At 37.1% G+C, this 26,513-nt stretch overlaps 1 protein-coding gene across 4 annotated transcripts; it reads right to left on the minus strand.

Moving 5' to 3' along the window:
• Positions 1–44: 44 nt before the first annotated feature.
• On the minus strand, positions 45–25,600 carry LOC127443859 (kinesin-like protein KIF19). Of its 4 annotated transcripts, none has more exons than XM_051702843.1 (21): positions 25,125–25,600; positions 23,283–23,363; positions 22,554–22,664; positions 21,774–21,861; positions 21,330–21,466; positions 20,910–21,035; positions 20,552–20,644; positions 17,221–17,322; positions 16,807–16,959; positions 14,650–14,772; positions 13,413–13,569; positions 12,499–12,661; positions 12,057–12,213; positions 7,326–7,596; positions 6,888–7,009; positions 6,614–6,774; positions 6,420–6,507; positions 5,861–6,232; positions 1,452–1,623; positions 980–1,078; positions 45–848 (listed from the first exon to the last, which is right to left on the minus strand). In XM_051702843.1, exons 1-21 carry the CDS (start codon positions 25,164–25,166, stop codon positions 697–699), a joined length of 2,970 nt encoding a protein of 989 aa, XP_051558803.1. In that variant the 5' UTR covers positions 25,167–25,600; the 3' UTR covers positions 45–696. The 4 variants fall into 4 exon arrangements, 3 of the variants coding, with proteins under 3 accessions (XP_051558803.1, XP_051558802.1, XP_051558804.1); XM_051702842.1 differs by having other exon boundaries at positions 46–848; positions 5,861–6,235; XR_007897713.1 differs by having other exon boundaries at positions 802–848; positions 5,812–6,235.
• Positions 25,601–26,513: the final 913 nt, after the last annotated feature.

A 26,513-nucleotide genomic window follows, 5' to 3' on the forward strand; every position in this document is an offset into this window, starting at 1 on the left:
TGTAGTTGCTGAGATGAGACGTAGGATCTATTTGCAGGCTTTAATCACAAATGATGACAGTGAAACAACAAACAAGAACTGACAAAGAAGGAACTAAACTAGAGGGCCTAATGAGGGAATGGAAAACAGGTGAGAACAATAAGGAACAGACGGCAGTAATGAGGGCAGTGCATACTGGGTAACGTAGTCCGGGGAAAACACTTCAAAATAAGAGCCCTAGGAAACACGAGGGAGACAGACTGTGACAGTGAGTGAGTGAGTGAGTGAGTGAGTGAGAGAGAGCTCTGAACATTTGACTAATTTAATACTACACTATATTTGGTCTCTAAAATCATTTTTTATTTTGTTCACTTGGTCACTTTCTTTTATTTTTCCTTAATTTATAAAAAAACAAAAAAAACAAAACAAAATAGAAAATATAAAGGTTTACAATTATGCCAAAGTTACAAAATTACACCCAAACTCATTGTATAACCTCATAAAAGTGCAAATAGGTTTTATATTTTCATTATCATCACACATGGTGCAGCCAGTGATGTTTCCTGACTTAGAATACATATCTGATAAAATGCTGAAATAAAATGTAATGAAATGACGTCATTTTACAACGATCTCTGCAGTAACATTTTAATGCAAAATGATCAAAATAGACAAAACATTAAGAATTTTAGTTTTGCTATCTGTTCTCTTTCAGGATTACTTTTTTACAGTTTGTTTGTATTTTTGCCATGCTTCACTCTTTCTGTTGATGTCAGTCATTGCTTTTTGTCTTGCATTTTCATTGGTGGGCTTCTTGAAATTGCCTGGTTGCTGTAGGAGAGTGCTGGTGTAAGAAACATCTGCTGGACCTAAAATAAACAGTTTTGTTAACTTATGTAGGACTTATAAACAATCCACAACAATCCTGCCAATGTCAATTCATAATTATAACAAAGTAAAAATTTTGTAGTACAATCAAATATGAGACAATACTACTCGCCTCTTCGTTTATAGATGGGTTGTCCTCGTTTGACGTCTGTGTTTTTTTGATGGATGGTACTGGGTGGTGTTCCCCTGATCTCCAACTTCTGCAATTCACCTAAGGTCAAATAGTCAAAACATGAAGATTTTCTTTATTTTTACATCAGAACACTCTTACAATAAACACAATTACAAAATACAGAAACTATTCATAATCCACATCGAAAGCTATGAAAATTTCTGATAGTTTGCGGTCAAATATGTTTGTATAATGACCCCCTTGCCCCTGTTGCTACTTTAGGGTGATACAAGACCCTGCACCGTGTCAGGTTACTTTGAGATAACAGGCTGACTGCACCCTTACTGATCCAAAAAAATATTGTATCAAAATTATCTTTGATCACAAGTTACCATGCAATTGTTTACCTCAGTTGCTCCTATGAAATAAATGTTAATCGAGTTTTGAATTTGAAACGGCTTTAGTTCTCTACCTGTATGGTGAGAGACAGGGTTCTTCACTTTAGCTGCCGGGGGTGTTGAAGGGTTTCCAGCACTGCCGTTCAGTGGCTGGATTATGTTCAGTGCTGGTCGAACAAGACAGTTGTCTGAGATGCTCTCCAAAGCTGGATACCTGGAAGGGTTTTGCCTTGGTTTTTGTACCTGCTACAGCAAAATCAAAGCAGTAGTGGGTTAAAGTAGTAAGTTTAGGTTTAAATTAAGTAGTGTAAGGCTGGCACCAGAATGTCTACGCCCAAAAGGCGCTATTTCCAGTAAAAGTCAAAGAACTCTGCGAGAACCAACATCATAAAACTCTCACACAGAAGAGCATCTCAACCTGAGACAACACATCCTACTGAGCAAGGACCATAAAACACAAATCTCACTCACATCTGCCCCCTCTCTCACCTCAGGCCACTTTCTGGTCACCAAAAACTAAGTTATGACTTATCCTGTTCTGTAATGTAAAAGGTTTTCTGATCATACATGTTTGGTATCATTCAAGAGGTCTCAGTGCAACTGGTAAAATGGTCTCATTCCCTTTCAGCAAAGTCAAATCACAAGTAAGATTTAAGAACTTAGTAAAATACTGTATTCTATCCAGGACATGCCCCTCCCAAGTCTCTCACAGGGACCAGATGCTGTATGCAGATTAGGTGCATTCTTTGTAAACATCAAACAACCTACTCAATCACAAGTTTTAAAGGTCTACCTTCAAACCCCTAAATTGTAAACCAAATCCTGAATAACATCAAACACACACATCTGAAAAAACAATAGAATCGTTTGGTATTTAAGGAGAGATGACAAAGGAATCAGGGTCTCTATAGCCAGAAGACCCACACAGAAAACATTGTGTCATTTTTTATCTACCAGGTATGCAATTCGAATTTCTTATGTTTGGTAAATGTTTGAATGGAATGCAACTTTAATTATATTATTATGCTTGGTTCACTGATAGCTTTGAGTTTGATTTAATATTTTAATTGGATTGTATGAATGTATTACTATTACCTGGTAAAATAAATTGTTATAATGATTCATTCTGAAGGACTGTTTTCTAGTATATTTCTTATTAACTACAAATCTATGGTCAGAATTGGCTTAACTAAGCTACTTCAGAAGTAACCCATTAGTTAAGTATGTACTAAAAGTCTAAATGGCGAACCAAGAATCTATAATAGAACTTAGCCAAGTAGAATTAAACGGGAATACTAAGAGTAGGACAGAGAATATGTAAAACAGATTTTAATTGACTGGGGCTAAACAGTGAGTCGAGAATCTATACTGAACTTAGCCAAATAAGACTAAACGTATAAAGCGAGAACCTATAAGGACTTAGTCTAAAACATACTAATATCTGAAACTGATGAATTTGTCGTCCGGCCGGCACAGGACCCAAATAACATTGAAATAACAAATGCAGTCTAGAAGAGAGAATTACTAAAAATAATAAGATACAAAACTTAAATTCAGAGCATAGATACATCAGCGAGGTTTTTCATAATTGGAGTCAGATAAAATAAAGAAAATAATTAATGATAAGATTAATAAAACATGGAACTCAAATCAAATAATTAAAGTATTATTTAATGCACACGATAAGACAGAACACGCAGGAGACCTTCAGCCACGCCATTGGATACCGTCCTTGGGCCAGTGGGTGGCCTCCCCTTACAGTAGGAAAGCCTCATGAATGTGTTTCAGTGTTTCTATTTACACAGAAACACTGAAATTAAAAATTTCTGAAAGCTTACATTTTAAAGTTGATTTTGTTATATCGACAGCTAATTATTTTAATGTCAAGATTTAATTATATCTATGTAATAACTATTAATTTGATTGATTTATTAATTTATTCATTACAATTATTTATTATAATAATAAATAAAATAAATGAGTGAATTCAGAAACAGTTGTAGACACTACAGTGCAATGTGTTATAAATTACAGTACTGTATTATATACTGTACATAAACATCTCGTTCGGAATAATGAGAAACTACTGGAAATGCGATCTGACAGTTCAGACTCAAAAACATTTCCAAATCTTATTTGAATTAGATTTCAAAAAATGAAGTTTAGATCGGGTTTAAAAAAAAACAAAAAAAAACTTTCATGTACACTGCCTGGCCAAAAAAAAAAAAAAAAAAAAAAAGTCGCCGTTTGGATTAAAATAAGCAGATACTTAATAGCCTATGATTGGACCATTATTGCAGTGATTAATATGTTTCATCTGGCAACAATTATTTTAACCCTAACTGATGCAGTGTGTAGGTTCTCATTTCTTAAAACAACCATGTCGGAAGACGTATCCTGTGGGCGTGGAAAAGATGTTACTGTGTTTCAGAAGGGGCAAATTATTGGCCTGCATCAAGCATAGAAAACAACTAAGGAGATTGCTGAAATCACTGGAATTGGGTTAAGAACTGTCCAACGCACTATTAAAATCTGGAAGGATAGTGGTCAGACGTAGTAGAACCATCAGCTTCGCAGAAGAAATGTGGTTGGAAAAAAATTTGAATAATCGTGATCGGAGATCACTAAAACGCTTGAAGTCACGTTGTAAAAAATCCACAGCAGAACTCACGGCTATATTTTATAGTGAAAGTACGAGTATTTCCACATGCACAATACGACGAGAACGTACAGGATTGGGACTAAACAGCTGTGTGGCAACAAGAAAGGCACTTGTTAGTTTTCAGCTAATCTGAAAAAATGATTTAAATTTGCTAGGGAGCATATTGATTGGACTGTGGGGCAATGGAAAAAGGTAATGTGGTCTGATGAGTCCAGATTTACCTTATTCCAAAGCGATGGTTGCGTGTGTCAGGGTAAGAAGGGAAGCTCATGAAGCGATGCACCTGTCATGCATAGTGCCCACTGGAGGCAGTGTTATGATCTGGGGTTGCTTCAGTTGGTCAGGTCTAGGCTCAGCTACGTAATGCGGCAATAAAATGAAGTCAGCTAACTCAATGAATGTACTGATGACCAAGTTAACCCATCAATGGATTTTATTCTTCCCTGATGGCACAGGAATATTCCAGGATGACAATGCCAAGATTCACCGGACTCAAATTGTGAAAGAGTGGTTCAGCGAGCATGAGGAATCATTTTCACACATGAATTGGCCACCACAGAGTCCTGACCTTAACCTCATTGAAAGTCTTTGGGATGTGCTGGAGAAGACTTTACAGAATGGTTCGACTCTCCCATCATCAATATAAGATCTCGGCCAAAATTTAATGCAACTCTGGATGGAAATAAATGTTGTAACGTTGCATAAGGTTGTCGAAACAATGCCACGACGAATGTGCGCCGTAATCAAAGCTAAAGGCGGTCCAATGAAATATTAGAGTATGTGACTTTTTTTTTGGCCAGGCAGTGTATAATTTTTGCTGTTTAGACCACAAACAACTCAACATACAGTATTTGCTGGATATCTGAAGAAGGCCTTAGATTAGGATTTGAGATTTGGATCTGCCATTCAGGTTTAATTAGTATTTTCATTGGAGCTGTCAAATTGAATGCTTTAACACATGCGCTTAATTAAAAAAGTTTAATGCGTTAATTTTTCTTAATCGTGATTAATGTATTTACTGTTAATAAAGCATAAACCAGCATATACACTGGTCAGAAAAGGGTGAGCCATTACACTGACGCACACTCCAAAACACACACACAAAACAGCCTTTCAGTGATCAAATGATGGAGAAAGGACCTCTTACTGTTATTTGTTGTACAAAGCAAGACCAGATGGGACTTGAGACAGAAATCAAGTACTTTTCTGCCTGTGTAAGGTGCATTTTAATAACCACAGAAACACGTCAAGTATTAACTGTCACGAAATTGCAGAATGAGACGTTGTTTGGAAGAGCTTTTCATGTGGAGTTCAAAGCGGCGATTGACCCTGGCGTTGACGCCCTAACGCGAATCGTGAAGGCAGCTTCATGGTTGCTGTAGCAAACGGATTGCCAAAGTCTGTGGAGGATGAGAGTTTAAGAGATTTAATGTGCACTGCAATGAATATTTAACCTATGGTTGCATATTCTTTCAATTAGTCAACCTCCCACTTAGAATTTGCGAAACGTTACTTGAATTTAGTATATTTCTATCTTTATACTGTGGAAGGCTTTGTTTGAAAAATTTTAATAATGCATTATATTGTTACATATTGTTTTGTTTTATTTCCTAAGAAGGAAATAAGTATATACAGTATATAGAAATATTTCAGCACTTTCAAAACCTGCAATTAATCGCGATTAACTATAAAAATGTATGCGATTATTCACGATTAAAATTTGTAATCGACTGACAGCACTAATGTTCGTATTTATAAAAATCCAAACTCACTGAAACATCTAGAACTAGCAACACAGACAGAGGTACACAGAGATGGTACCCTTTTGCTCGCTTCAAAAGATCTGGAGCGCTTTTTGCGTTGGAGTCTATCAGGTGACTCCACCCTGCCCTCTTTTCTCTTTGGATCCTGCTTTGATTGAGAGCTTCTTCCATATCTTGGCGGGCTTCTTTTGACCTCAGAAGTCTCATCTGCCAAAGTAGACACTAGACTGTCCATGCTCAATGAAGACTTGAGCCCTGTGGCCAAAGTCACACTGGCTAGCCTGGAGCTGGTCTCCTTTACTCGAAGGTGGGAGCGGCGTTTTGCTGCGATGACCAAGATACTTTTGGTGTCACTGACAATTTCCCTCAGAGTGTCTGGACTTACAGGTTCAGCAAGACATATGGGAGCAGATTCCTCAACAGCACATTCCTGCTAAAAGACATTTAGCAACACATTGTACTATATGCAACTGAATTTATAGCATCATCTATGCTGTACGAATCCAAAACACCAAAGTATAGTCTAACAATCATACTATATACTGTATCTAATAGATGATGAGATAAATCTCACAGTGTCAAGACAACTCAGTGTTTCATTGCTTCTGTATCTTTACCTTCATGGCAGCAGGTGTGCTAGAAGTTAAGTGGTGCTGTCTCCATGGTTGAATTTTAAATGATGATTTGAAGACTCTGTTACTGTCACTTTCACAATAAAGATGATATGCAATACAAACAAGACGAAAACATACGTCTATTGTTAGTCTCTAGAAAAACAAAACAGTTTACTTTTCTCATTTCATTAGTTTACCTGTCATAATCTAGTCCAGATGAAGAGGAATCAGGGGGATGTTTATCTAAAGGACTGAACTTTGTGTTTTGTTGCTGTATTTTCACCTCTTGACAAAAGTTTAAATCTGAGATGACATCATCAAGTCTCAGTTGTCTGGCCATAATCATAATGGAGCTATCCTGTGAAAATAGAGAAATAATAAATTAATTTATCACCAAAAGCAAAAGAGAGATTGTTAAAAGAGAAAGAAACAGGAAGAAAAAGTAACAAAAATAAAAAAAGTGTGTCTTACAGCTCTGTGGTTTGTGGTGAAAGTAGGAAGGTTGACTATTTGGTCGATGCTTCCGTCACTCAGTTCACCAAAGTACAGTGAATATAGCTCTTGTAATTCCTCAGGGACACAAAATCCTTGTTCTGTGGACAGATTATAGAATACAAATAAGCAAGAATAAAAAATAAATAAAGAATGTTAAATAAGGGAGACCAGAGCTAGCTGTAGATCTTTTTTCCTGGGCAATAATGGTGGAAATGTTGAATAGCCTTTTTGTAGCCAAGGCTTTAAAGTATGTACCTATACAGAATGGAATTTCAAAAAATAAACCTTCTCTGAGAAATATTTATTAGAGTAAAAAGTATGACAACCAGGCCCAGTATGTCAGATACAATTACAATCACCCATTTGCCCATTTTCTTTTCACCTCCCCAAAATAGACAGTTCAGTGATCCACACCTTCAATTAGGGCCTTTTGCTGGTGTATGATGTCATCACAGAGCGCCCGTTGCTGTTCATGGCGCTGAATGATGAAGTCTTTAGTTCTGAGGGTGTTTTCCTTGCAGAGCACGGCTGACTGGATTTCAGTTTTTTCAAGCTCCAGTTCGTGGACTTTACAAAGCAGCATCAGAATCTCTCTTTGTTCATCATTACTGATCCGTTTAGGCAGCAGCTCCTCGATCTTAGATGACTTCAGTTTCATGTTCAATAATTTTTCCTCTAGTTCATGCTGAGAGAAAAGAAAGCAACAAGGAAACATTGTTAATGTGGGTTAACTGTGTGGAATGCTTAACGTGATTTACCCAAGAAGGACATGTAAATGAGTGTACATTATCTACAGGGGCATGGGGCGGCACTAGGGGTAGGAAACCGGGGTTTAAGCCCTAAATATTTCCAGTAAAGCCTAGAATGTTTTTATAATTTTGTACGGATGTCAAAAGTACCAGTGCTTCAGTGTCAAGTTGATAATAAATATAAATATATTTTTAATATTAAGTAATATATATCCATTAATGTCTTTCTACACAGCTTCGATAATGCCAATTACCGACTCAATTCAGTACCCACGCGCTGACTTGTTGGGCTGCTGCTTTGCAGCACTCATTTAGGAAGAGCACTTGCAATTACGGCTGTGTCAATGGAGTCTGTACAGTCAAAATGCTGGTATTAGATATCAGAAACTGTGTTGAGAGTTGTTCCATCCAGATGCAGTAAGTACCAAATATTAAGATATATAACCCTGAAAACAATGAATATACAGATGTGCTCGATTATTTTGCAAACTTTACGTTTTTTGCAAAACTCTTTTATTAAGACACGATGCCATGAACCTCGCAAACTTGCCAATTATTTTTTTCTCATAAGCACCTATTTTAGCCTATTTACAGCCTGCTATCTAAACTAAAATAACTTAACAAAACTAACTTAAAGGAATATTCTGGGTTCAATACAAGTTAAGCTCAATCAACAGCATTTGTGGCATAATACTGACTACCATAAAAAATGTATATATATATATATATATATATATATATATATATATATATATATATATATATATATAAAAATTCACTCATATCTCCTTTTCTTTCAAAAAAGCAAAAATCTTGGCACTTACAACGGAATTGAATGGAGCCAATTTTTGGAGGGTTTAAATGCAGAAATGTTAAGCTCACAATTTTATAAAAGCACTTACATTAATTCTTGTGTTAAAACTCATGTATTATTAGAGCTGTAAAGTTGTTTAAATTGTCATTTTTACAGTCGTTTTAGGGTTGTAGGGTTTGTTGACATTACATCATCATAGCACAAAGTTGTAAAATTGGCAATAACTTTACACAGAAAAGAATAGTAAGCGATTGTATCACACTAAAATCACGTTAACACACATATTGTTATGTCTTGTTGCTATGCTTTTGAAACAATTAGTATTTTAACAATTACGAATTGGCCCCATATTCACTTCCATTGCAGGCGACTCACTGGAACCCAGATTTTTACTTATATTAAAGGAAAGGCGGGGCAAGTCAGAATTATTTTTTGTGATAATCAATATTATGCCACAAATGCTGTCAGTTGAGCCTATAAATAAATTTATAAAAATAGAGGATGTCAAAGAGGTGAGACCGGGATCTAGAAGGCTGTATTACATGTATGACAACTAGCCACAAGGGCTACTGAAACTTTACATCACAATAAGTACTCTAACTTAAAACACTCGTTGAACTACAGAAAGCCGAAAGGGACAAAAATAGTTTATTTTTAAATCATTTTTTAAAGTGCATAGTGTTAAAAGCATGCAACTTCTGATCTTTTGGGGTATCTGGAGCTGAGACAAGAGTTAGTGGGACCTTTTAGTTTTAGTTTCAGTAATATTTAAAGATGTACCTTATAAATGACACCCCACAGATGTAACATTTTAACTTTTTTTATAAAGTGTATTAATAGTGATGCACCGAACTGAAAATTTTTGGCCAAAACCAAAAATCCTGGAGACAGGGCCGAAAACCGAAAATGCTTTATATACAGTATATATATATATATATATATATATATATATATATATATATATATATATATATATATATACACAGTGCGTCCGGAAAGTATTCAAAGCGCTTCACTTTTTCCACATTTTGTTATGTTACAGCCTTATTCCAAAATGGATTAAATTAATTATTTTCCTCAAAATTCTACAAACAATACCCCATTATGACAACGTGAAAGAAGTTTGTTTGAAATCTTTGCAAATTTATTAAAAATAAAAAATGAAAAAAATCACATGTACATAAGTATTCACAGCCTTTGCCATGACACTCAAAATTGAGCTCAGGTGCATCCTGTTTCCACTGATCATCCTTGAGATGTTTCTACAACTTGATTGGAGTCCACCTGTGGTAAATTCAGTTGATTAGACATGATTTGGAAAGGCACACACCCGTCAATATAAGGTCCCACAGTTAACAGTGCATGTCAGAGCACAAACCAAGCCATGAAGTCCAAGGAATTGTCTGTAGACCTCCGAGACAGGATTGTATCGAGGCAGATCTGGGGAAGGGTACAGAAAAATTTCTGCAGCATTGAAGGTCTCAATGAGCACAGTGGCCTCCATCATCCATAAATGGAAGAAGTTTGGAACCACTAGGACTCTTCCTAGAGCTGGCCGCCTGGCCAAACTGAGTGATCGGGGGAGAAGGGCCTTAGTTAGGGAGGTGACCAAGAACCTGATAGTCACTCTGACAGAGCTCCAGCATTTCTCTGTGGAGAGAGGAAAACCTTCCAGAAGAACAACCATCTCTGCAGCACTCCACCAATCAGGCCTGTATGGTAGAGTGGCCAGACGGAAGCCACTCCTCAGTAAAAGGCACATGACAGCCCGCCTGGAGTTTGCCAAAAGGCACCTGAAGGACTCTGAGACCATGAGAAACAAAGATTGATCTCTTTGGCCTGAATGGCAAGCGTCATGTCTGGAGGAAACCAGGCACCGCTCATCACCTGGCCAATACCATCCCTACTGTGAAGCATGGTGGTGGCAGCATCATGCTGTGGGGATGTTTTTCAGCGGCAGGAACTGGGAGACTAGTCAGGATCAAGGGAAAGATGAATGCAGCAATGTACAGAGACATCCTTGATGAAAACCTGCTCCAGAGCGCTCTGGACCTCAGACTGGGGCGAAGGTTCATCTTCCAACAGGACAACGACCCTAAGCACACAGCCAACATAGTGGCTCCGGGACAACTCCTTGACTGGCCCAGCCAGAGCCCAGACTTGAACCCGATTGAACATCTCTGGAGAGATCTGAAAATGGCTGTGCACCAACGCTTCCCATCCAACCTGATGGATCTTGAGAGGTCCTGCAAAGAAGAATGGGAGAAACTGCCCAAAAATAGGTGTGCCAAGCTTGTAGCATCATACTCAAAAAGACTTGAGGCTGTAATTGGTGCCTAAGGTGCTTCAACAAAGTATTGAGCAAAGGCTGTGAATACTTATGTACATGTGTTTTTTTTTTTCGTTTTTTATTTTTTATAAATTTGCAAAGATTTCAAAAACTTCTTTCATGTAGTCATTATGGGGTATTGTTTGTAGAATTTTGAGGAAAATAATGAATTTAATCCATTTTGGAATAAGGCTGTAACATAACAAAATGTGGAAAAAGTGAAGCGCTGTGAATACTTTCCGGATGCACTGTATATACAGTATCTGTCTATCTATCTGTCCATCTGTCCATCCATCCATCCATCCATCTTATGAATAGATAGATAGTTACTTATGAACAAATGACAAAAGCATACCTTCCTAAGTTTTTCTTGTATCTGTCCATCATCCATATTGTCAGTATTGTTGTGAGTGGGGAAAAATAAACTGAGTTTAACTGTGAGAGTGTCACTCACTGGTCCAGTTTCAAATGAAAATGGATTTTGAATTTGTCCGTTTGTGCGAGACCGCGAGCGGCAGATGCAAAGCAGGTTGAATTGGACTGTGTTTGACACAGCTGATTTAAAGTGAGGCTCGGCTCTAACTGTAGATGGGTATATTTTACCATGATTTGTGATGGTGGCTCAAGCTAAAAGGCCTCACAGTCTCTACACACAGAAAAACACTCTTTATGAATGCGCTGATATTCAAGAGAGCGATCGCTTCATTACTTTTGGGAATGTAGACTTTAGGCAACTAGGTAAGGCAAATACCAACAGAATGTGCGTTTGCATTTTAAATTTCACCATAGCGTGCTTTCATAAACTCCTTTGAGTGTTCTTGTGCTACTGCGCTCATTCATGTGGACACACACATACACAAACTGTACAGATGCGCATCTTAATTCTAAGCACAATCTTGTTAACATCAAAATATATAGTTAAACATTAGCTGTTGTTTACATCTTTTTGCATGAAACACTGCATTTTCTTCACATCAGTGTCTCTGTTACTTGATTTTAAAGTAACAGTTTTTGTTCAGATTTTCGGCCAAGATTTTCATCTTTTTTTCTCTTTCGGCTAAAAACCGAAAATAGCATTTTCGGCCGAAAATTTTCGGTGCATCCCTATTATATTTAGATGTTTCATCAAAGTGTGGCCCCAAATATCCACTGACCCTAGAACCGCCCCTGTACAGGGGCGCAATATTCAAAGTGATGCCTTGCTGTCACTTAAGGGATTGAGGAATGAAGTGACTAATCTGCTGTTAGATTACTTTCAGTGCCATTGTCTTTCTCTGTTCAGCCAGCAGGGGGCCGATCCCCTCACGAGCTGCTGCAACGTAATGCGGTTCCTCTGTTCCGCTCTCCTGCTCCTCATCTTTACCTCTGTCTCTCCCTCGCCGAGCACAGCGAGCTCGATCCTGCTCCCAACTTACCAGAAAAGAGAGGGGAAGAGCGAAGAGGATACAATATAAAGATGAAAAGACCAATTCATTTTGTAAACAAATATAAATTGTGCCTACATTTGAATTTTTTTACACTACACAATGACCATACTTCCACTTGTGTTATTTTCATGTTTTTTCAAAACTTTACAATTATTCTACAATGTGTAAAAATGTAAACATAATAAGCAGGTCTGTCCAAATTTGTGACTGGTAGTGTAATTTTTCAGTTGAACTCTTTTTTTTAATGTGTGTTTGAGTTTGTGTTTACTCTGAGATGGTGAGCAGATGTCTGGAGGTGTCTATATGGAGTTCCATGTTACAGTTCTCCAGCTCCATCAGGCTGCGCCTGATCTCCATCTGCTCTCTGAAGGCAGACAGGAGCTGCTCCCGCAGTAAAGCCATCTCACCATGACTGTACTGCTGCACCTCCACTACAAACAACATCACACACAGAGATGACGTTCTGTTGTAATTATTATACACTTACCGGTCAAAAGTTTTGAAACACTTACTCATTCTTTATTATAATTAATTTTTTCACATTTTAGAATAATAGTAAAGTCATCAAAACTATGGAATAACATAAATGGAACTATGGGAATTATGTTGTGACTAAACAAAATCCAAAATAAATCAAAACTGGGTTATATTTTAGCATCTTCAAAGTAGTCACCCTTTGCCTAGAATTTGCAGACATGTACTCTTGACATTTTCTCAACCAGCTTCTTGAGGTATCACCCTGGGATGATTTTTAAACAGTATTGAAGGAGTTCCCATCTATGTTGGGCACTTATTGGCTGCTTTTCTTTATTATTTGGTCCAAGTCATCAATTTCAAAAACTTTTTTTTATTTTTATTAAATTTTAGTTTTATAATGAAATAAATAAATATTATATTTTTGTCTACAAAACTAATTTCAAACATTTAAGCATATGCCTTCAGATCAAAAGATTTTTAAGATCATGAGAAACATTTCAGTCAAGTGTTTCAAAATGTTTGACCGGTAGTGTACATGCTTTTATTATGACCTCAAATTAATTGAAAAACTACATGGAATATTTGGACATTTAAAAATGAATTTGTCACACAGCAGGACTATTTCACTGAACTGCATACTGCATCCAGTCACAGCACCTAAAATATACACTTTCCCATATTCATTCATAAAAATTGAAGACACACCTTGAATGTCCAGAGTGTCTGCTTTATCTTCTTTCTTTTGCTCTTGACTCTGTTGGTCGATCTTTGCACGAAGTCGGTCAATCTCACTTCGCAGATCAGCAATGATGCTGGTGTATTGGGCCAGGTGATAGGAAACATTCATCAAATTACGCTTCACCTGGAAGAGTTTAAAACCATACAGCTAGAGAGGACTTGGGCAGTATCACAATGAAATTACTAATGGCCCCAATGTACTTCATACAAAATCAAAGAACGAATGGGTGTGACATCATTTAGTACAAAATCTGGCCAAAAAGAAAATACATTTTCCGTGATTCGTAATAGCTCGCCTGGGCGAACTTTTAGCAAAACATCTTAACGGCTGCTAAACACCTTCTTACTGCAATTGGCCCACGTCATCGATAGGTGTGACCTGGAGCGCCACCTACTTTGAGGCCAACAGCTAATTCCAGTTCAGTCAGTAAAGATTAGTCAACATGAACACAACGGCGTGCAGTTGTAAGCAAGCTGGTGCAAATTTACCTACATCTATACGATCGTTCGCGTAGTGACATTTTCAAAGAACGTCATGCATTTTTGTGCCTTCTGCAGTGAAAGCCAATCACACACCTGCCCATAGTAAGGTATACCCCACTTATCATCATTCTTTTGTCTGTATACTTCCAATTAACACTCTTGAGTAAAATCGGTGCATACTATCGCCGCATATAGTGTGTTAGCGCATTAACGTCATGAATTCAGAATGTAAAATTGCACATTTTCTACTGCATATATATTACTTTAAATTATCATTGAGTGGTTAAAAAGCATCTTTTACTAATCTAGTGTGAATTCTACTCATAGAATGAGGCATAAAGTAATTGATGACACATTTCCATGGCACATTAGTTAAGGTTTTACTGAGCGTCCTCATATTTAAATGTACTTCTAAATGCCTCCCACAGCGGTGTGGTGGGTGTCTGAATGTTCGCAAACAATATACCGTTGCTCGACTGTTTCTAACTTCTTTTTACCCCTGAATGAAGAACGAAGAAGAACTTCTCTGGAAGTATATCGGGCCTTAAGACAACTCTGATAAACACAATGGGGCAATCAAAGACTGGAAATAAAGGTGATTTATGTTCATGTATCATTTTTTGATATAATAAGTGTAGATTTTCAATATAATTCTGTATTGTGTATAAGCTGTGGTTGATGCCGATTATACAGACAAACACGATTAAGTGTGTGTGTTTACCTTGGTTCTTATATTTTTTGCTTTGTCAGCATAAACCAGTGTGTTTCTTGACTCTTCAAAGTTGGAGCTGGCAGGACTGATATGGGTAATCATGACTGTGCGACTATTTCCACCTAAAGCATCCTGAAATTCACACCAGAACTTACTGCAACTGAGTGTCAGCACAAAAGGAGATGTTAGGCAGAATGTCTAAGTTTCTGTTTTTCATACAAAAAAGCTGATGGTGATTGCCATATGATAGCTTTGTTGGAAATCTTAAATTTTGTTATTCACTGATAATGTACCCCTCTGCCTTAGCTCTCAAACCTCATTTGTGGGTGCATTTTTAAGCATGTTTTGATAGTTCAATGACACCAAACATGGCGCAACACTTCCAAAGACAACATTTTTTAATACAACACGAGTGTGAATAAGATTTGTGAGCTCTGGTGGAGGGGAACATTATCTGTGAATAACGGCTCAAATTTTTATGTTTCTCCTATATATATATATATACAGGTGCATCTCAATAAATTAGAATGTTGTGGAAAAGTTCATTTATTTCAGTAATTCAACTCAAATTGTGAAACTCGTGTATTAAATAAATTCAATGCACACAGACTGAAGTAGTTTAAGTCTTTGGTTCTTTTAATTGTGATGATTTTGGCTCACATTTAACAAAAACCCACCAATTCACTATCTCAAAAAATTAGAATACATCATAAGACCAATAAAAAAAACATTTTTAGTGAATTGTTGGCCTTCTGGAAAGTATGTTCATTTACTGTATATGTACTCAATACTTGGTAGGGGCTCCTTTTGCTTTAATTACTGCCTCAATTCGGCGTGGCATGGAGGTGATCAGTTTGTGGCACTGCTGAGGTGGTATGGAAGCCCAGGTTTCTTTGACAGTGGCCTTCAGCTCATCTGCATTTTTTGGTCTCTTGTTTCTCATTTTCCTCTTGACAATACCCCATAGATTCTCTATGGGGTTCAGGTCTGGTGAGTTTGCTGGCCAGTCAAGCACACCAACACCATGGTCATTTAACCAACTTTTGGTGCTTTTGGCAGTGTGGGCAGGTGCCAAATCCTGCTGGAAAATGAAATCAGCATCTTTAAAAAGCTGGTCAGCAGAAGGAAGCATGAAGTGCTCCAAAATTTCTTGGTAAACGGGTGCAGTGACTTTGGTTTTCAAAAAACACAATGGACCAACACCAGCAGATAACATTGCACCCCAAATCATCACAGACTGTGGAAACTTAACACTGGACTTCAAGCAACTTGGGCTATGAGCTTCTCCACCCTTCCTCCAGACTCTAGGACCTTGGTTTCCAAATGAAATACAAAACTTGCTCTCATCTGAAAAGAGGACTTTGGAACACTGGGCAACAGTCCAGTTCTTCTTCTCCTTAGCCCAGGTAAGACGCCTCTGACGTTGTCTGTGGTTCAGGAGTGGCTTAACAAGAGGAAACTGTAGCCAAATTCCTTGACATGTCTGTGTGTGGTGGCTCTTGATGCCTTGACCCCAGCCTCAGTCCATTCCTTGTGAAGTTCACCCAAATTCTTGAATCGATTTTGCTTGACAATCCTCATAAGGCTGCGGTTCTCTCGGTTGGTTGTGCATCTTTTTCTTCCACACTTTTTCCTTCCACTCAACTTTCTGTTAACATGCTTGGACACAGCACTCTGTGAACAGCCAGCTTCTTTGGCAATGAATGTTTGTGGCTTACCCTCCTTGTGAAGGGTGTCAATGATTGTCTTCTGGACAACTGTCAGATCAGCAGTCTTCCCCATGATTGTGTAGCCTAGTGAACCAAACTGAGAGACCATTTTGAAGGCTCAGGAAACCTTTGCAGGTGTTTTGAGTTGATTAGCTGATTGGCATGTCACCATATTCTAATTTTTTGAGATAGTGAATTGGTGGGTTTTTGTTAAATGTGAGCCAAAATCATCACAGTTAAAAGAACCAAAGACTTAAACTACTTCAGTCTGTGTGCATTGAATTTATTTAATACACGAGTTTCACAATTTGAGTTGAATTACTGAAATAAATGAACTTTTCCACGACATTCTAATTTATTGAGATGCACCTGTATATATATATATATTTTTTTTTTAATTAAACGGTTTAATCAAAGCGTTTACTGAAAATGTTTTAGCCTAGCTGGTTTCGCTCACCTTAAGAAGTCGGGTGAGTTTGCTGTCTCTGTAGTTGACAAACTGAGCACCTTTCCCACCCTTCTCGCTCAAGGCATTGATGCAATTGGCCAGTGCTAACAGAGAGCGGTTAATATGTGCACCTTCTTTCATTCTCTTTCCTCTGTTTTGCGTCTGAGAGGAAGAAAAGCATAAAAAAATGAAGAAAAGTTCATAGAATGTGCATGTGAACATTTGACCTAATGAAGGGCAAGGTGTTAGCTGCTGTATGAGCTGCTCTAATCCCTTCACCAGTCTCTCATTATATGCATATGAACAATGAAGGACACAAAGATTTAAATATTCATTTGGTTGAAAGATGACAAAGGGCGCTGGACTATGAAATATGGCATCCCTAAAGAATCTGAAATCATTTGTTTCCACTTCTACACACACCTGTGATGCTCGTTCAGTTCCTGCCAAGTCTACCATGAATAGTTTTCCCACTCTGACCTCCTCGTTGATATCTTTTACACGACTCTTTTGCTTGACAGTCACCTGTAGGGCACAGAGATCAGGGGATACACACACTCAGAACACTGTGTGCCAATTTGAGGTCAATAACTGGTTAGTGTCAGGGCTCGACATTTAGATTTTAGATTTTACATATATAAACGGGTATAAACCTGTTAATTGGACATGCAAATGGTGTTGTGCCATGTCTCTATAAGCGAGCGATGCAATAAAACTATTGCTCCTGTTTATAATCAACAAAACTGTCTTCATCGCAAGCGCACAACGTTGGAGAGATCTAATTTTGTCTCGACACATCGTGGCGCTCCCTCATAAAACAGCAAGAAACGCTTTTGTGTTATAATACCATCTGTAGAGTGAGAAAACGCTTAAAACAGACTTATGCACCCGTTACATCTCTCATCTTTCTAGAGCTCCATCTAATGTATGTATCCGAGGTATTTTCTCTGCCATGTGAATCAGTCAATTTTAATAAGTATATAACAATATACATTATTGTAATGATGTTGCTGGCGCTGGCAATGACAAAGACGATGGAGTAAAGAACCCAAGTGCAAATTTATTCCAAAGTGTTATCCAAAAACCCTAACTACAAACATGATACAAAAACTTGACTTAGACATAAACTAGACTTGACATGAACTTGAACTCACAACCAAAGTTACATCAACAAACAATACTTGACAATGGACCATGGAAAATATGAGGGTTAAATACATAAACATTGGGGGGGTGGGGTCTTGAAGCGTGGCAAGGCAAGACATGGCATGGGGTGTGGCCTGGCAGAGTCAATGGAAAGTGGGGCCCTGAGAGGCTCGAGGGGCAGAGCCATGGAAGGCGGGCCGTGAGAGACTTGAGGAAAAACACCAGGGAACTTGGTGCCCCGGAGAGTAGCCGACGGCTTGAAGGACCATGGTGGAGCTGGAGGTTCGGAGAATCGAGATAGTGCCCACGGCTCAGAGGACCGAGGAGGAGCTGGGGGATTGAAGGACAGAGGCGGAGCCGGTGGGACTGAGGACCAAGGCGGAGCCATAGGGAAGGAGGTCCCCGGTGGAGCCGCAGGCTCGGATTGACGAAGCGTAGCTGTGGGATTGGAGAGCTCAGGTGGAGCCAGGTGACTGACTGACCAAGGCAGAGCTGGAGGGACAAGGGACCACGGTGAAGCGAAGGGACATAGAACCAAGGTGAATCTGAGGGCTCGGAGAACCAAGGCAGAGTCCAGGGCTCGGAGGGTCTAGGCAAATTTGGAGGATTGGAAGTTCCCCTTGTCTGACCTTGAGGAAGCGTCCATAGGGTGGGTACAAGGGCGGGAATCATCTCTAGGTTCATTAGCTCAGATGTGGCTGTGACATGGCATGGAGCAGGCTGAGGCGTGGCTGTGACATGGAGCAGGCTGAGGATCCGGGGCAAAAGATGGCGCTAGCTCGGCGGCCATGACATGGAACTCCGACTCGGCGGCCATGATGTGGAACTCCGGCTCGGCATCCGCCTCCCCCACAGTGAACGTAGAACCAATAATCTGCAGGGCAAGGTCGATATACTGAGCCAGATTGAGGGGACTGCGACCGCCAGGCATCAAGGAGGAGATCGGCTCACTCAATCCCACCCAGAAAATGTCCTTCAGGGCAACCTCATTAAAGTCCACCAGGCAGGCCAGAGCACAGAAGTCCTCCACATAATTTCTTCGGTGAAGTCGAAGAAGCTGGATTGCTGGGTTCATTTAGGTTGGTTAGGTTTTCTGTAACGTTGGGTGGCACTGGCAATGACAAAAACGATGACGATGGAGTAAAGATCCCAAGTGCAAATTTATTCCAACATGTTATCTAAAAACCCTAACTACAAACATGAATGAAACATAAACATGAACTTGACTTAGACATAAACTTGGCTTGACATAAACTAGACTTGACATGAACTTGAACTCACAACCAAAGTTACATCAACGAACAATACCTGACAATGACCATGGAAAACATGAGGGTTAAATACATGACATGGGAGAACACATGACAAAGAATAACCAATAAACAATAAGAACTCTAAATAAGATAACGAGACAATCAACCAATGAAAACAAGACACATGAACATGGAGGGAAACATTAAATCACGTGACAAGGGAACCACATGACATGAAACAGGAACTAGAATTTCAAAATTAAAGACATGAAAAACATGAACCACAAAAATACACATGACAATTATAATAATATTAATAATATAACATTAATAAATTACACACTATGAAAACATATTATCAATCTTTAATATGCATATCTGTTTTGAATAAACAACATAACTGATTTAGCAGCAAGGTTCTCTCAGGATTTTATCTGTTAACATTTTTAATGCATTTTGTCAATATTAAACAGCCGTTTTTAATGCAACTGGTGAGAACTGACTTTTGCAACTGGTGAGAATTCAAAGAGATGATTTACCCAAAAATTAGAATTTGGTAACACTTTACAAAAAGGTTCCATTTGTTAACGTTTGTTAATTACCTCAGTTAACATGAACTAACAATAAAAACCACTTTTATATAATTTATCAATCTTGATTAATGTTAATTCCAACATACAGTATACTAATACATTTTCATACATTAAAATTAAAAGTTGTATATGTTAACAATAGTTCATGCACTATGAACTAACAATAAACAATTGTATATTTTTTTTTAGTAACTAACATTAACTAAGATTGATAAATGCTGTAAAATATTGTTCATTGTTAGTTCATGATAGCTAATGCATTATCTAATGTTAATGGACCTTATTGTTAAGTGTTACCAAAAATTCTGTGATCATTACTCACCTTCATTTTGTTCCAAACCCGTCTGACTTTCTATCATCCGTGGAACTCAAAAGGAGATGTTAGGGAGAATGTTAGTTTCAGTCTCAATCCACTTTTATTTTATGGGGAAAAAAAGATGCAGTGACAGTGAATAGTGACTGTGACTAACATTCTGCCAAAATTCTAATTTTGTGTTCCTCAGAAGAGAGAAATTCATACAGGCTTAAGGGTTAGTAATGATTTACCATCTTTCTGCACCGTGCTCTTAATGGTTCTTAGGCGTAAATGATGATGATGGAGGCTTTTCTTTTCTTTTTTTCTTTCTTACTTCCTTTCTGTTGTTTTTGTCTCCAGACAAGTAACTTTTTTACACGGACAAGTGAATGATCAATTTACTTGTCTGAAGGACAAGCACATGAAAATGCTTAATGTTGAGCCCTGAGAGTGTGCCTTGTACTGACCTGAAGTATTGCATGAGAACGAGATGACGTCTTGTTTGCAGCGGTTGACTCCTGAGTCCTCTGTTTATTTCCTTTGGTCAAAAGAGCCATTATCTAAAATCACAGGCAAACAAAATGTTCAGAAAGACACCATCCTTTGTCAGGGACAGTGTAAGTAGAGGGCAGGCCACTTCTTAAAAAATCAATGGGAAAAAAGTTTGAGAAAAGAAGTTCCACCTATCAATTAGAAGAGCCATTCGGTCCAGTCCATAATTACAGTCTATCCATAATATTAAAATTAATGTTAAATTAATGTTTAATTTATGCTCTAATTACAAGATTTATGTTGTAATTTTAAAAATATTTGTATTTACTGTACCTCTTTTGCATTACATGTAGAGAATTCAGTGATGCCAGCAATTTGTATTTCTCCTTTTGCATCCTCACGCAATTCCAGGTATCCAGAAGATGGATTTAACAGATCTCTGATCATCTCATTATAGATCTGCAAAAACAATAATTCATGTTTTGCCCTTTCAGAATGCACTCCATTTTGTAAAGTCACACAGCGTTTGCAAAACCTTTATAAAATTTTAATTTAAGCATAATAAAGTGACCAGCATAATATTTGGAAGCTGTAACACAATAGCCAAATTGTGACTTAATATTTTTAAAACACAGGCTAAGTTACAGTATGGGAAAATCAAAACTGTTAACTGACTGTTCACATCAAAAGATCAAGAATGGATTTATTGTAATTTTATAATACTGTCAGATTAAGAAAAAAACACAATATAACCTCGATATATGACATAGAAACATTACAATCCAAGTCCTCAGTGCTGTTCTCAATGGCTCTGAATAGATCATTGAGTGTTCGAATGTAAATGCCAGGCTCAGAATTTAACCCTAACATAGTGTATGTCTTCCCTGCACCTAAAAAAAAGGAGAGAAAAAAAGAAGAAAAAAATAAATTGTCATAAGTTTGCAAAATATATAATACAAAATTTATGAAATACAAAATATTTGGGATTTTGGGTTGAAATGTGAATTATGCTTCTTCACTGTGCTAAACTTGCAATGTGATAGGAATTTTAAATATGTGATAACTTTTAAGCAAACAAGATATCACTTTAATAAGGTAAAATACTTCATTCTAAGTTTTGAAATCTCATGTACATGTATATTGGAATGTATTAGAACCATTATCCCTAAAAAAACACCTACTGTATGTCAAAATTACCTGTGGGTCCATATGCAAAGACTGTGGCATTGTAACCTGCGATAACACCATCAATAAGATTTTTTGTTGTTGCCACATATACATCCTCCTAAAACAAAGAAAAAGGAAGCAAAATAGATTTATGGAAATAAGTGCGACTTGTGTCCACTCACATTTTCAGACGTCTTGGTTCCGTAAGTATTGTTCCAATTCATTTTGTCCATAGGGTTTAAAAAAAAAAAAATAATTAAAGAGTTCTAAGCCATGAACCAAACCAACCAGCTCCGAAGTGAATCACAACATTACAAACTTTTATTGGAACCAAAAAAGTATTCGAAAATTGGACAAAGAGACAAAGGTACAAGACTGTATCCTTAACGTTTTAAATAAGAGAATAAACTATGTACATTCCCAAGCAAGCAAGTTGTTGATTAAGTATATAGAATGAAATAAGGCAGACTGATGCCTTCAACAGAAGCATAAACCATTGATTAACAACCCCAGAGCTCATGGTCTGTCTTTAAAGGTTTAGTTATGTTACCATTAAAAATCTGTTCATCTATGGAGAAAATGAATGGGAGAATTGAGCTGTTGCACTCAATTGTGATCACGCTAAATATTACTGAACCATTTCCAACAAGTTAACATAACAACATTTAACACTGTGAAAACAGATTACTAACTTTCTTTCAAGAATTGCTCCTAAAATGCAAAATGGACATATACTCTACGATGTCAATCAGCTCATGATCTATAGAACATTGTAAAGCTTTAGTTTAGAGGTGCAGATAAACTACACACCTGGGTTGCAGTATAGTCGAATGCCACATCAAACATGTATGTTTTTTCACGTGAGCGGTTGGCCCTCAGAACATCGTCAGGGTCCTCACAGGGGTCCATTAACACCACCATCTAAAGACGGTAATTAGTAAAGTGGATTGACTCTAGCTATTAGTAGAATAGATCAACTCGGCAATGTTTTGATATTAACTCACTGCAGAATTACTACAAATTTATACTATGAACTGGGTTGAGACTGGCTGGTCCATGCTCTCTGTAACTTGCTTAATTGGGAAAAATGTCCATGCCAACTGTTTTCAAGAGTGCCATTATGGAACTTTTAGGAAGTATTTTTAACTGAATGTATATACCGAGTAAGAGACAGTTAGGAACAGATCAGAATAGATCTGATATCTGCAGCAAGTTTGTTTGCCTTATTAGTTCTTTTTCTTTTTTAGAATCTGAGACATCTTATCAAGCATAAGCAAAGACGACAGTAAACCTTATTTACTGAGTGTAAACAGGATTTACTGCAAATGTAAGGGAAGATTAAGTCTTTAGACCATCATCCACTATCACAAGTCAGCAAATCTGCAAGAAACTCCTAATGAGTTTTGAATGTTACTTACAGTACAAGAATCTATATTTATTTTAAACATGCAAAACATAAAAAAACAATGAATTCAGCCAGCATTTGTTTTAATAGATAATGTGGGGTATGTGCCTAAGTTTTACGTTTTCATAGCTTACCTGATGGTCAAACTTATGCGCCACTATGGTTGCTCCCTCCTCTTTCTCGGCATCATTCAGTGGTCGAATGCGCAGCGCAACCTTAAATTAATGCACATAATCTTGTAACATAACTGTAAATAATTCCACCTTCATCTCCTATTACAGGTGCATAACGCAAAGTTGTTTTAACAGATTGTTAATGTGCAATTTTGACACCGGGCTAGCTTTCACTAAGGTCCTTAACACTTCAATGCATTTATACTCTTACCTTGTTTTATATTATGTGTACCCAAAAAATAAATAAATAAATAAATAAATAAAAAATGAATTCCTTGTGTACGTGAGAACACGGCAATAAAGCTCATTCTGATTCTGATACCTCGGGTCTTTAGTGACCCGGGACCTCGTTCCATGCCCTGTAACTCATCGTTTTTTTTGTTTTTTGGAGTTATGCCCACACCTCTTTAGTATTTCTCTTCTGAATAGTATAAAAAATTGAAAAATTAAAAAATAATAATAATATATTTTTTATAACTGCTTAATTACCAAAAGTGTAGATATGTAATAGTGTTTTTTTTATGTGCTTCCATAAATAATATTTATTATGATTATTTCATATCCATACTTTTTACTATCCCATGAAATATAGCTATTTCTTTGTTTATTACAAGACAGATGAGCACTATATTCATACAAATGACTTCATCACATTAATTTCTGTGACAATGGTGAATTAACAGTATTTCATATGAATGTACACATACATATTATACATGTTATTTCTTACTCAAGGTGGCGCTGAAGTGTCAGCGATTGAATTGATTTACATCTGAAGAAGAAGTAACATGGAAGTAAACTATAGCAAGTGTAACACATGAACAGCATGATACGACTAGTGTCATTTGTGTGTACTACTGAAATTATGGAAGTTGTGCATTAATTTAGACTCCAAAAGTCCCTGAGAAAACACATATGTGTCGTTTATGTGCAGATTATGTATAGCTCAGTATGTGTTTGACAGCCAGTTGCATCTCATGAAATTTCAGTGTGGAAGTAATGAATCCTGTTCTGTATTTGTTGCATCATCTCTTTGATATAGGAAAAATAAAACATCAAAATATATCAGAATATGTTCTATTCTATTATTTTCTAATTGTCTTGAAAATGTTTTGAAGATCTGACACTATCTGGGCATTCTGTAGATCCGTTTGTGATAGATATAAGTGCTGGGTCTCTAAAGACCAGAGTATATAATGGTTTGATCTTTTTGTTACATTTTCTATTCTTGTTATTTTATGAATTATTTTGTTTTTCAAAAATGTTAATTAAATATTTATTTATTCAATTAAATATTTATTTTTTAGCAATTCAATTTGTATTTAAAAATAATATTCTAAACAGCAAGTTCCCATAGTGACAACTTACCCCATATAGTGCATCAACAACAACATACTCCACCATCAGTGAGTATTGAACATTGGTTGACTGAACATTATCTTTTCTCCTGAGCAATAACTGTTGCAATGTACAACAGCTTTTTTTCTAGCCAAGATTTTAAGGAATGTGCCTATACGGAAATTGATAATAAAAATAAACCCACCCTGAGAAAATGAGTAAGAAAATTAGTCAGCTAGCAGTTATTATATAGTTGTAATTTTGAGGGACATTCAAAAGAAACGCCCAATTCCCTCGTTGAACCCCTTCTGTTCCATATGAGCCACATTAATATGCAATTCTTGAAAAAGTGCATACATTTCCCACAATAATCTCCGCGAAGTGACAGGTGTTCAAGCCTGTCGTTTGGGGCTACTGTTGAATGAATTGTGGTAGAAAAAGATCAAGGCGTGTCAAAAACCCTACCGTGAGTTGGTAGTCCTTCCAATCTCCCGGCAAATCCTTCATTTTTCCCCCTGATATATATTATTCCTCCCGAGTAAATTCCTTATATAAGCCACGAGAAGCCTTGTAATGCCGCCCCAGAATATACTAGTGATTTAACGGGAGTCAGTTAATCTTGTTGATTGCTGTAATCTCATTCTGAGGAAGGACTGTGCGCTGTCCCATGTGGAAGTACTGTAGTCACGAGCGGGCTGTTGTCAACGGTAACAGAAGCCGTTGAGGTGTGAAACGACCCCAGACCGACGCGTTATTGCCTTTCATGGACTATTTCAACCCATTCTTTTCACTACAGTGCAACTAATATAAACTTTTATCAGTATTTGTAGAAAAGCATAGCCCTCCACATATTTACGCACTTACGAGGCTGATATTTAAGAGCGAAGGTTCTGGTTAAAGCAAGTGACGGATAAAGTTACCAGCGTCTGCGCCTCTTTTAACGGTTACAGCGCGTGCTGGCGCGAGGCAACTGTTAATGTTGCCATGGAGTCAAGTATGTTTGTCAATAATGTTTGTGTGACATAGGCTAACTTCTAACTGTATCCTCCTTAATTAAATGCACACATTTATTCTCAAATTGATAAAAAAATAAAATTGTATATATATATATATATATATATATATATATATATATATATATATATATATATATATATATATATATAATGTATTACGCAATAATAAATTAATAATTCTATATGTATTATTAATTTTTTATATAATCATGCATTACTTTATATTTGTTTTTTTTTATAATATATTTTTTTAAACATATTCTTTTATTATTTGTTAATTTATTTTATTCTGAGGCTTTTTAGCCTTTATTTAAAAGATAGTAAATTAAAAAAGTTGAGGGAGAAATAAGGAGAATGGTGTCAGGACATGATGCAGGCCAGACTCGAACCTGCACCCCCATGAGCATGCAGATTTTCTTGTGAGCACTACCCACTGCGTTACAGCTCTGACCACAGGAGGGTATTTTAATTGGAGATAGACTGTTTGTAACTTTGTCTGTACCTTAAAGGACAGAGGGGCATTTGAGGACATGATGCTACTGGGTTTCTGTTATGCAATCACTACGTCACAACGACACACTGCAATTTAAAAATATTATAAGGACAGAAGCAACATGTTTACTTCATTTATTTTATAGGAGTAAACATGCATAATATTTTAGATGATGCTTGCGAAAGTTAGATTTATTTACAGAATGACTTTGCCCATTTAATAAATTTCCATATAATTTTAAAATGATTTTTACTTAAAGGGATAGTTCACCCAAAAATTAAAATTCTCTCATCATTTACTCAGGCTCAGGCCATCCCTGATGTGTATGACTTTCTTTCTTCTGTA

This window comes from Myxocyprinus asiaticus, chromosome 7, assembly GCF_019703515.2.
Source record: "Myxocyprinus asiaticus isolate MX2 ecotype Aquarium Trade chromosome 7, UBuf_Myxa_2, whole genome shotgun sequence".
Taxonomy (NCBI): Eukaryota; Metazoa; Chordata; class Actinopteri; order Cypriniformes; family Catostomidae; genus Myxocyprinus; species Myxocyprinus asiaticus.